A 12222-nucleotide genomic window follows, 5' to 3' on the forward strand; every position below is an offset into this window, starting at 1 on the left:
TACTTTCTCAAATAAAAGCTTGTGAAAAGCATTGTGAAAGAGAAAGGGAATACTGTCACTTTTTCAACCTAGGCGATGCTCAAACAGACACATAGCTACAGAGCTGTTGTGTCTTACGGGGGTCGAGTAACTCAGCACAGCTCAGCATCTTGCTCTGGAATTTTTTTTTTTCTGTGTGTGTGTCTGTTCCTCTTTTAAAACAAACTAACTCCATGTAAAACTCATTTAGGCAGAGTATACTATTTATTATGTATTCCTCCGAAAAAGCAGTGCCACATTAGATCTTTGAGAAATATCATTACTGCTATCACTGCTCCCTTTCTGGATGCTGGAAAATTACTGCCTTCCATCAACAGCAGCCTTTTGGTCTGGAGTGCATAAGTGGGAATATCTAACAATCTATCATACATGTCTAACAGAAACAAACTTTGTTTATTCCACACAATAAAGTTATTTGCATGAAATTACAGTCAATTTGCAAACTTCATCAAGATGGAGTTAAAGGTCTGTTTGTTGTGGTTTCTTGTTTGTGGTTTGTTTTTTTTTAAAGTCACTACCGAGCACAATCACCAGTTCTTATCTAGGCAATGCAATAACTCATGTAATCACTTAAAAATTCATTCAAGACCAAAATGCAGATATTATACCTAGACTCATCTAACATATGTATATAATTCTCAAGGTATATGCATTTGTCTATATCCATCATCAAAAAATAAAGCCAACCCATTTCCAATGCCCTAAACCCTGTTCTACATGCTCTCTGATAGTAAAAAAGTCATCAAAAGTAACTGGAAAACTTACTAGGAAGAATGGTCTGTGGAAGTTTCCAGAGGAGTATTCTGCAAAAGTCCAAACAAAGGAGTCATTGATACATACTTACACATGAGGAGAAAGGAAAAGGTTTGCTTAGGCAGTTTTCCATTTATTGCTTGAATATTAGCCTTTAGGAGACATTGAGGTTTAAGTCTAAACGCAATTTAAGCTGTCAATGTCTTTGCAGAAAAGCAACAATTTTCCTGAGTTCCTTCAGGGCAGTGACAGGTTTTTAGCACAGCTGATGCCGTTCTGCAGTGCCTAGTCTTTTGTCTGCAAATGAGTCATTGTGAATAAAGCCAAAAGCAAGAAGAGATAACCAGCTGGGCCATGACCAGGAGACACATGCTCATAATTATTTCCCCAAGCTTTTCCCCCAACCAGTCACTGCCCGCTTTTGCTTTAAAGGTATTTTACATTTCTGCAGCACAAAACATTCCTCAGCGTTCAAATAAATGTCAAAGCTCTAACAAGAAAAGCAATGTTTCCATTCAGTTTCCTTACTTAAGAGAAGCAATGCCAGCTGCACAGGTTCAATAGCAAAAGCCAGTTCTTATCCGCTTGCTTTAAATCCATCTAACACTTCATAGGCACATTATTTTAAAAACTGAAGGCAATTTTAGAAGAAATGCTCTGTTTGGTGTCCCCTCATCTACCTGAAGATTCCTATATAGGAAGGAAAAAGCAAATCTTGGGTTTCAAAAAGGAGCTTTTTCAAGTCCCGGTGAAATGCCGCAGCTTAAAAAAAAAAAAAAAATCAACAACAGAAAAGAAAAAAAAAAAAGGAAAAAATGGCGTGTTACCAAATTAATCTATCATTTCATGGTTCAGGTCTCGCAGACCCTCAAAAAGCAGCAGCTGACCTGCCCTAGGCGGCCATGGCAAGGTGCAGCATAAGGAAAAGTGTGCAAAATCTCTTGGGAATATCCAAATCTTGGGTATGCGTGAGCTCCCAGCAGAGAGCAGGGCTTGTATGAAGGGAGGGTAGATGGCAACACGCTTGAAAGGCACGAGATGATGACGTGACGCCAACCAAGAATTTTAAGCTGATTGCTGCTGCCTATTCATGTGAAAAACAGAGAGGGTTTTTTTGCAGACCCTGAACTCAAAACCCTGAAGGGGACGGGGGTGGGGGGCAGCTGAAAGGGAATGGGGGAGAGAGGAAATCACTGTATCTGAAATGGATTTCAAGGCGGATTCTTAGCATCACATTCTACTATTTCTGACAGCAACACAGCAAGCCATGCAGTCAGAACAGTCAGAACCATTATTTATCCCAACCTCATTTAATAATCATCCAGCAGTGAATAGATTAGAGCAGAGAGTTTGGAAACGGGGATTGGCAGCATGAAAAGAATAGGAAATACCTTCTGTGGCTTTTTATGTGGCGCTTTATAAAGCTTCTCCATTTTTTCTAAATCTGCCTCTAACTCAGTCTGGTAGAGGTAGAGATCTTTTTCTAGATCAGTCTGGTTAAAGAAGGAGAAGAAGAATGGAAAAATAATGCTTAGGGTTAGGGGAAAACAAAGGAAGGTTAATTTTGAATAATAAAAAAAAAAGGCCAGCCTTTTTAATTGAAAAAAGACAAAGATGGTATGGACAATACACAGAAATTCAGTAGTAATTAATCATGTTTCAGTCATTACAAAGAAAATAGTTTTAGGCATATAACATTCAAAATTAAGAGATGCACAGGCCTGCTAGAATCTAATTCTACAAACCATAAAGTTATAAACCCACCTGTAAAAAAAAAAAAAAGACACTGTAACAATATGCAATATGCTGTTAGTATAATTATCATTGCAAGTCAAGACAGCAAAACCACCACTCCAAATTATGGCTGATTATGCTTTAAGAATTGTTTATTAAATCAATTTACTAGCTACTTCATTGTTAGGTTAATGAGCTCCAGCCCAATTAAAAAAATCACTCACAAGCACACAAAACCCAAGCAATGCTACCAAAAAAGACAAAGAAAACCACATACACACATACATACGCGCTAGATGCTGTAGTACAATGTACATGAGACACAATTACCTTTCTATCCTCTCTAGTAAGGATAGAGCAATCTCCAGGAGTATAATCCCAAATCTTTTTTGGAGGCTGATGGAAAGCAGAGGAAGGAAATGAGGAAATGAGGATAAGGAAAGACATCACAGAGAATATGGAAACTGGATTAGAACAGAGCGGGAATACAATAGGGAATTTGCATCAACACTGAAAAGAAATTAAAAAAAAAAAACAACCCACAACATAGAAAGAGAGATAGAACGAGGGATAAATCCACTATAGCACAAATATCAAGAAATCATGGGAGGCAAAAGGGAGCATACATGCAGTCTGGGAGGGGCCGTTTTCAGTAGTGTTTGAGGATATTTTTGTTTTTGCAAGGTGCTCTAAGGGTGCACCACAGCTGGTGTTTAAAGCATTCTTAACACAAACCCAAAACAAAATAGGGGAAAAAACCACACATATTCATAAAAAGCATTTGTTTTGCTAATTTTTCTTTTCAAAATGAAAGGGTAAAACAAGGGCCTTTGATAAAGGGAGAATCTTTCCCGCCCCGCCAGACTATGAATACATACCATGTGAACAAATGGCTGAATTTCCAGTGGTGGCATTGTGGGGCAATGAGAATGCAGAGTTGTTATTTTATTTTGCTGACTTGGGAGTTTGTTTGTAGGGGGTTTTGGTGTAGAGAGTGGGACACATGGAAGTTTGGGAATTTTTATTTAAAATTCATCCTAGAGGTAAAGGTGCCAACTTCAAAATACGATTTTTCTGTTTGGATGCACAGGTAAATATCAGGGACGATTCTTCAAACTGAAATACCTGAAACTCCTACCCAAATAATGCCATGATAATATCCTCACTTCACCAGATACACACCTCAAAGAGACTTTCTTTTTATTTTGTGATATCAGAATACATTTGCCCTGTTTCCAAACAAAAATAACCTTGTTGGCTGGCGAGCTTAGCATCATCCTAGGTGTCCATACTGACTTCTTTGACTAGATTATTAAAGTGCCATCAAGTCACTGACAGGGAATCTCCCAGTGTCCATCTATCATAAGTGAGACTGTGCTACAACACTTGGGTCTTTATCCAAATCCCTTTTCTAGACTGTCCAGATCTGTAGTTTCAATCTGTCCCACTTTACATTTGGATAGTCACTGTGTGGTTCCAAACACAAAATACCTATTTCTTATCCATCAATTCAGCAGCTGCAGGTACATGGTGCTGCAAAGATTTAGGTTTGAGGGAAGGTGGGGAGAAGGCAGGACATGCATCCCTTTTTTCAGTCCCCTGCTTTTCCATTTATAGCAAAGAGCTTACTCAGTGCTGTCTCAGGAAGGGCTGGGAGAAAGTGCCCATGTGTGCGATCCTGCTATCACAGCAGAAGACAGCTGACCTCTAAGACTGACCAAATGTCAAGTTTTGTGGATGGGCTCCATGGAGCTGCAGAGCCACAGTTCAGCAGGAGGGAGGGAAGGAAGAAGCACATGGGAATTCAGTTTTGGCAGCACACCGAAAAATAATTAATGCTGCAGAGACTGATATATCTGCAGGGCATGCACCTGTTCATGGAGCTGCCCAGAAATGCATCTGGGATGCTGGTGCAGCAAAGTGTCCCTGCAGATACCATAGGAAGCACATGGGCTTTCCTCAGTGGGGAAAGCCCCATGCAAGTGTCTTTGGAGAACAACACCCACAGGCTCACAATAATTCTATGCTGCATTTTAGCAAGGGTATTCCCTGTCCACATCATATAGCTGCAAATATAGTCAGAAAGCCAGGGGAAATCATGCCTGTAGAAGCACACACTGTCACCAGCACTGGGGAAAAAAAAAAAAAATAAAAAAAATCTGGGACAAACAGAGGATCTTTGAAAATCCCTGGTGCTAGCAAATGGCAGTTGAAACTTTTTGGTTAGGCATGAGGCTTAGCCACTAGCTGGTCACAAAAAAACTGGTCCTCTCATGACTAGAGTGAGCAAAGCTACAAAAAGCATGCTCTTTCAGCTGTGGTAATGAAGCTCAGAGGGAGCTTTGCTAGCTATAAAATTCTAAGATTACATCCTCAACTGGACTGCCTGATGCTGAAGCACTTTGTACAGAATTCCTCATTCAGAGACTGGCATAGTTGATCAGGGAGGATGGCTGCATGGCTTTGGAGCTAGAGCAAACTGACATAGAATACCATTTCAAGGCAAACTGTAAGAAAGCAGCCCATAACAAGTGCCCTGAGAAAGGTGGGGAACTTGTCACCAGAATAGATGCTCTGCAGAACAACAGATGGATTGCTGGTGTGGCCTGAGATGCCCGTCTTCTGAAAGAAGGCCAAGGCTGCATGACTAAAAGCACAAACACACACTTCTAAGGGACAGATACACCCTCACCCCTAGAAAGGCTCAAGAGCATAAATGCCCTCCTTTCTCTGGAACATCTTCCATTAACTTACAGTAACTTGAAGGATCACAGAGATGACAAACCTTAATTCACTGCAAGAGTATATGGCTATTAATTACATGGCAGCAAAGAGAAGCAGGTTTCTTCTCACTTTGTAGAAATCTTAAACCATGACAATTTGTGAAGGTTAAATCCTTATACTGACATCACTTAAAAGCCTCAGTGAGGTGGGATTTATCTGACTTCTACTGCCTAAAGGTTAGGGGTTCTCATCTCAAACATTGTTGAAACTCCTTCAATTTAGAAGATCCATAGCTGTAAAACAGTTTTCTATGGCAGAATGGACTGCCCAGCCACCATCCACTTTTGTTTTTCAGCAAAAATTACGCTATTTCTATGATGTGATCAGACTGGACACCCAACTTCAGACAGTTACATCCTGTGCAGAGGAATTTTGTCACTTCTATGAGAACAAAGACCAGATTTAAAGAAAACCTGCTCTTCAGTGTCAGTGTGCAGTTGCCTTTGAAGCCAGTACTGAACCTTAAAACATATTTCTGTTTTGTTGCACATGCAGGGAAATCTCAGCAGCACTCAAAAATGGTGTGCCTGGGCATTTGACAACTGACCTCAAGGAGGAAGAAAAACAACCACAATACTTGAATAGATGTGAGAGGCTGATACTGACCCTCTGGTTTGTCACAGTAGCTTACTCAAAAGTATTTGATAATGAAGTTAGAAATGTTTAATGAGTAAGAACCAGGCCATAAAATACTTTAGTGTCACATTTTCTTCCAGTAGCCATGACACCACTGATAGGACATCAAAATGTCCTTTGTCCTACTGAATAATTAAGCTTTGCTTCATCTTTTTCTAGAGTGGGAAAACAAGGCTGTCTTTCTTTCTCTCTCTTTCTCTTTCCTTTTCCTTCCTTTCCTCACACATAGCAACACAAGCTCAATTTGGAAAGAAAGCACACTGTTCTTGGACTCCTTTAATTTCAGGGAATGGCAAGGGCCGTTCAACACAGACTGGTACATCCCATTTAGGCAATGGGCAGCTACATGCATAAGGTGATGAACAGGAAACAGGGTCATGATCTGTTTATGGTTAGCTGGAAACCACTGACCTACAGTTTACAAGCCAAAACCAGGAATAAATCAGTGATTCTGTTTGATTTAAAGCTACTGATCAGCCATTCTAGATCTTGCTAGGCGAGGGAAAATAAGGGCTTTGAATTAGGATTTTCAATAATGAGAACAGGGCATTACTTCTAACATTAACAGCAAAAATGCAGCTTGAACTACAGTATGTGAAAAAATATCGCCTTGTTGATACATATGGCTGGAAGGTGGGGAATGTTTTTAAATGGCTTTAAAATACTTAAAATGGTCACAGAACAGCTGCTTCATATCAATACTAGGATGATGTTATGAACAATTACATTTTTAAATAAGTAAGACAGCTGTTCCAGGTTTAGGGCCTAGCAAAGAGATGTGGCAGTCATTAAAAAAATAAAAAATAATAATAAAAAAAGGCAGGTTGACTTCATTGGTCATTGCAACTATCAAACTTACCGGTTTCCCAAACTCCAATTCCGAAAAGAATTTATACCAAGGTTCATTCTTTAAATCTATCTCTTCTGGGCTTATATCCCGAGTCTAAAGGAATTGGTGATAGGGGAATGGAAGAAAGAGAAGGATAACATTATGCAGAGAATACACGGAAAGGGACTGTTAGAGATGCAGATCCCATAGTTTCCATTCTAAAATGTAAATATTTAGGCCTTATAATTTGAAATTTCTATTGCACCTCTCTCAGAAAGGCCATGAACTGCTTTGCAAACATCAGTTAAGCCTAATGGCATCATTGTGAGCAACATGAATATGAATGAATTACATTTTACAGATCAGGAGACCCACACAGAGATTAAGCAGCTTGCCCAGAATCACAGGGAGACTCAACGGAAGAACTAGGAGTCATCCTGTCCCTCAGTTCTTCTGGCAGCCACTTCCATTGAGTCCAAAGCTGCACACATTTATTTTTTTAAAATCTTCATTTGGTTAAAAAAAGAGAGATTCAGTGAGACCTGAATGAAATACTGCATCTTTAACAGCACATGAATATGTGAGAAACCCTGTTCTATACACTGCAAACAGAGTGAAAGGTGGTTTCCTAAATCAAAGAAGACACAAGTCAGAGCACATTCCTGAAAGATCTCTGAAGGGATGGATAGAGAGACATTACTTGTTTCTTCACAGATAAATGTTAGAGAATCAGACAAAACTACAATGAAAGAAAATCAGACAGGACAGAAAACAGTGCAGCTGAAAAGGAACTTCCCTTTTGTTCATAGAATCTGTTCTAATTAAACAAAAAAAGTTGAAACAGCTGTAGCTGTTTAACAACAATAGGGGTGAGACTAGAGAGTAAGGTTCATTGCTGAGGCTTATGAGGTGCCACTCACCAAAAGACATCTCATTAACTCTTGCATTTCAGTATGCCTAGCCCTGGACATAATGGATCTCAGTGCACTGAAAATAAAAACATGTTATGTCTGACATGCCACTGTGATCCCAAGTGCTGCATCACAACAAGTGATGAGCCACACACATGAACAGAGGGCCAATGCAAAATGGGGTTACTGAGGAAGGGGGGAGTTCCCAACAGTGCTGGGGCTTTGCTAGATGTCCCAGACTCTGCCACAGTCATTAGGCTTCAAAAAAAAATGCTCTAGGACAAGAGTTCAGGACTGATGCTGAAAGAAGGGTAATGCTTCAATCTGAAAGATCAATGGTTACCATCATGTTTGATTATGTATACTGAGCCCATGGTGCTCCTGTTCTCTCGCTGAAGAACATCATCATTCACAAGACAGGTCACCTTCTCCTGCCTCTCTGAATAGGACTGGCTCAGCTGCTCCAAGGCTTTTGCAGACTGTCACCAGGACCCTGGGACTAAGGCACCCCTATCTGCTGCTGAGTCCAGCTTGGAACTTGTCTGGTTGGGAAGTAATTACCAACCAAAGAGCATGGGTTCCACATTTACATATTTGTATTCTATTTGTATTATTACTACTTTATTAAACCTATTTTAGGTTTTTTTCCCCTACCTTAAAGTCTCTCTCCTGTATTCCCTTTTTATCTTCCCCTGAGAGGACAGTGGGGAGATAACAGAGAGAATCTATCACTTGGTTATTGGCTAAAACCAAGGTAACATAAACCAAAAAGCATATTGGCGTCAATGGGAGGCTCTTCATTGCTCTGAAATTGTTTTGAATCGGTATTCTAATAGTCAGAGCTCTGGGTGTGATTATTAGGAGATATCCACAAATCTCCTGCAGTCTCCCTGAAAATCTAGTCCCCAAGCACTATTCTACTGTTGCATTTAATGAGACTGATGGAGACCATGAGGCCACTGTTTCAAGACCTTCTTTCTTCTGTGATCTGTCTTGAAATTAAAGCTTAAAAAACAATATTGGAAGTAACACAGCTATCACATTCTTCTTGTCTTTGATGAGCTCTGTATAATTTTTTTTGAATGATGCTGATGGTGATCCTGCTTGTAGCCTTTAGACTCAGATTCAACAGCTCAATTAAGTTCGTGATGAAGTCTGAACATGTACCAGTGCCACTGGTACACGTGAGAAAAAATTGCCACTCAAGTTAGCAGAAATCTTATTCCAAGTTGAACTGCAGGAATGGAACTATAATACCATGTTCAAACCACTCCTCACTGGCACTGTAATAGGCTGACCCAACGCCCAGCAGGATCAAGAGAGTCATCCATCATCCATTTCAGTAGGCACTAGAATCATGCTCCTATATCAGGATCAGCTTTGTTCAAGTCAATGAAGGGACACGAGTGTGAAAAGAAGCTGGTTGCAGGATCTCCAAAAAGAAAGGGACCTTGAGAGCACTTGGAAAAAAACCAAGAAAACCCACCAAAGGACTAAGGAGAAACATTCAGGTCCCAGACTTGACTTGATTCTGATATTTCTGTTGATTTAAATTGCTGTTTGCTCTTGTGTAAAATCCTTGGCAGGTTTTTCAGGAGCATTCCTCTACCTACTCCATCAATACCTGAGCTGTTAAGGCACAAAGTCCAGATTACATTTGGAATTTTGCGTGCAATTAGTGCTTCTAATAGAATCCTTCAAATTAGTGCCTATATAGAACAGCTATATGTACCAAACTGGCTATTCATTAGTAACCTCATTCAGTATTTTCAAGCACTTACAGCGTTACACTCGTGCCACTGAAGGACACCTTAAGTGAGCTGTGGTGATTTATGCAGGACTGGCTGACAAGGTTAGCACCACCTCTCTGCCCTGCCCCTAGCCAAGTGTTCTCAGACAAGCCTGCAGAGTGAGACTTTTGCATGACCCCAGCTGCCAATTCACAGCATCACTTACTAAATCAAACTGAAATTGCTAACAGCTCATTTAATACTCCAGGTTACACACCAGTGTAGCTGGGGAGCCAACTCACACTCATTCTGCCACCCCTGCCACAGAACTGGTGAGATCCAGCTAAGGATCAAACGCAGCCCAGGGAGAGGACCATGTCCTAAAGCACCCCAGAGGCATGCCCTGAGGCACATTACAGGCACTTTAAAAATTAGTCGTTCATTGTTTAACACATCAGAGGAACATAAAAACTGAAGCAGCCTACTTTGTTGCATAATGCTTTCAACTCTCTTGCATCAACTAATGCTGTGCCCTAGAAAAAGTACAGCTGGCAAAACAGCTGCTAAACAGGTCACAGTGTCAAACATGGATTAAAAACCAGGGTTAGTGATCCATACTTAACACAGAAAACCACACGCCCAAAAGGAAAGAAGCTTCTCAATCACCCTGGATCTTGCTTTCTAGAGAACAAAAATGTTAGGAAGGAAGTTATACAAAACAGTTTTCAAAACAAAATATACAGGAAATACATCACAGGAGCACTGCAATGTAAGCATAGAAATCCTGTCAGAATGAAAATGGACAGGCACATGGAGAGAATTTTACAATCACAGGATAAAGCCACAAATCAGGATAAAACAAACATTACCATCTTTTCATTGTTCAGAACTGAGGACTTTCCTGGCTGATAGTCATAAATGCTCCTGGGCTCTGCACGGTATTTTCTTGTGTCCACCTTCTTGTCTGGAGGCTCCCAGTCAGTCCTGAGGAAAGAAAGATCAATTAACCCAAAACACTGTGGTTTCCATAGAGACAAGCACTTCCTTTTGACAGGCACCTTTCCCTGTTAATCCTGGTTTCATCAGGATACTTTTGTTAATCTAGGAAAGGAGCCTGCTGCAGGAGGAACAGTTCAGACAGGGCTCAGTTCTTATATTTATCTATAGCTGGCTGTTTGACACAGTTCAGCTGCTGAAACCATTGGAGCAAATGGGATTTCTTCCAAGTACTTTCAATAAACTTCCAGACTTCTATATCTTTCCTGATTGGAAATAGCTTAGTGATGGACTTCAACTAAGGTCACAAGTTTGAACACATCCAAATTTTGAGCAGAACTCAGACTAAATGTCTCTTGCTAAATTTCTTCATTTTGGCCACATCACTGATTACTTGACTACTACTGCTTTGGACTCTGGGGGCACTCTGGGATGCAAGGAGTATTTTCTAGATATGGGAACAAATTATCTCAGACTGGCACATCTAAAGAACAGTCCATAGACCATCCAATCAGTTCCAATTTTGTGTAGTGTCCACTTTGGCACAGTTCAGACAATTTTAGTCACAAAGCACTCAGAGTCATTATCCTACAATGTCCAGCTTCTCTGAAAATAATATATTCGAGCACATCACACAGAATATCCAATGCGCCTTAAAAAGCCCAGAAAACAAGCCATTTAAGCTGGTAAACCAATTCTGATCTTGCTCTTGATACATTGCCCAAATTGAGTTGTCCAAACTCTCTCCACTGGCTTAGGAGAGACAGAGACAACTAATTTAAATTTTTTCTTTTAAAGTAAGGCAAGACAATAGCCAAAATGACTGTCCTACAAACATCGTACAAATTTGATCACAGCTTATCTTTACAGTCTACTACAAACTTGATTGCTTAAGATTTCAACCCCGGAGAAAATTCTCCCTCATGAAACACAATTAATTATTCCTATTGTCAAGGGATAAAATAATTGTAATCCTTTAATTTTCAATGTACTATACCTTAAATTCCTATATAAGGAAGACATTCTATCAGCATACTTTGTCTCCTGATCTAGTGGCCTAATCTGAATCAGCAATCTCAAATTATGGCATTGCTCATTTGAGGCAGCAAGTGAAAAATATAAAGAGCATGTGGAAGTTGGTGAGGGAGGAGCAGTTCAAGAGCTGGGAGAATTCAGCAGGATATAAAGCACTCATTACCCATTCTATTTTCCCTTAATTTGGTAAATAATTCATTACTGTTACAAAGAGGTTTAAAATATATGATCATAAGCAAAGCAAAAAAACAGGAAGGAAGTAATCTTGAAAGATCAGAAATGATGTTCCAACAGGTCCACATCTTTCTTGTGCTGGGGGCACCAGAGCTGGACGCAGTATTCTAGGTGATGTCCCACCGGGGCAGAGTAGAGGGGCAGAATCACCTCTCTCAATCTGCTGGCCACACTTCTTTTGATACAGCCCAGGATGGGGTTGGCGTTCTGGGCTGCAGCTGCACACTGATGGCTCGTGTCCAGCTTTTGATCCACTAATACTCCCAGGTCTTTTTCCAAAGGGCTGCTCTAAAGTGTGACCTTCCCCAACCTGTATTCATACCTTGGGTTACCTCAGCCCAGGTGCAGGACCCTGCACTTGGCCTTGTTGAACCTCATGAGGTTCACCTGGGCCCAGTTCTTTAGCTTGTCCAGGTCCCCAAGGGTTGGAGCACCTCTCTTATGAGGACAGGCTGAGGGAGTTTGGGTTGCTCAGTCTGAAGGGAAGGCTCCAGGGGGACCTCACAGCGGCCTTCCAGCACCTGAGGGAGGCCTACAGGAA

The 12222-nt window shown here is 40.6% G+C and overlaps 1 protein-coding gene across 36 annotated transcripts in view; it reads right to left on the reverse strand.

Annotated features, from left to right (window-relative positions):
• The window catches only part of SORBS1 (sorbin and SH3 domain containing 1), a 225230-nt gene that overhangs the window by 26784 nt on the left and 186224 nt on the right, over positions 1-12222 (reverse strand). For all 36 annotated transcript variants that reach the window (XM_051619141.1, XM_051619139.1, XM_051619140.1 and 33 more), the window contains 5 exons: positions 10286-10400; positions 6806-6889; positions 2857-2922; positions 2184-2285; positions 805-842 (listed from right to left, as the gene is read on the reverse strand). In XM_051619141.1, coding sequence (XP_051475101.1) covers positions 805-842; positions 2184-2285; positions 2857-2922; positions 6806-6889; positions 10286-10400 — 405 coding nt within the window. The remainder of the gene's footprint in view (positions 1-804; positions 843-2183; positions 2286-2856; positions 2923-6805; positions 6890-10285; positions 10401-12222) is intronic.

Source organism: Apus apus, chromosome 4 (assembly GCF_020740795.1).
Source record: "Apus apus isolate bApuApu2 chromosome 4, bApuApu2.pri.cur, whole genome shotgun sequence".
In the NCBI taxonomy this organism is placed as follows: domain Eukaryota; kingdom Metazoa; phylum Chordata; class Aves; order Apodiformes; family Apodidae; genus Apus; species Apus apus.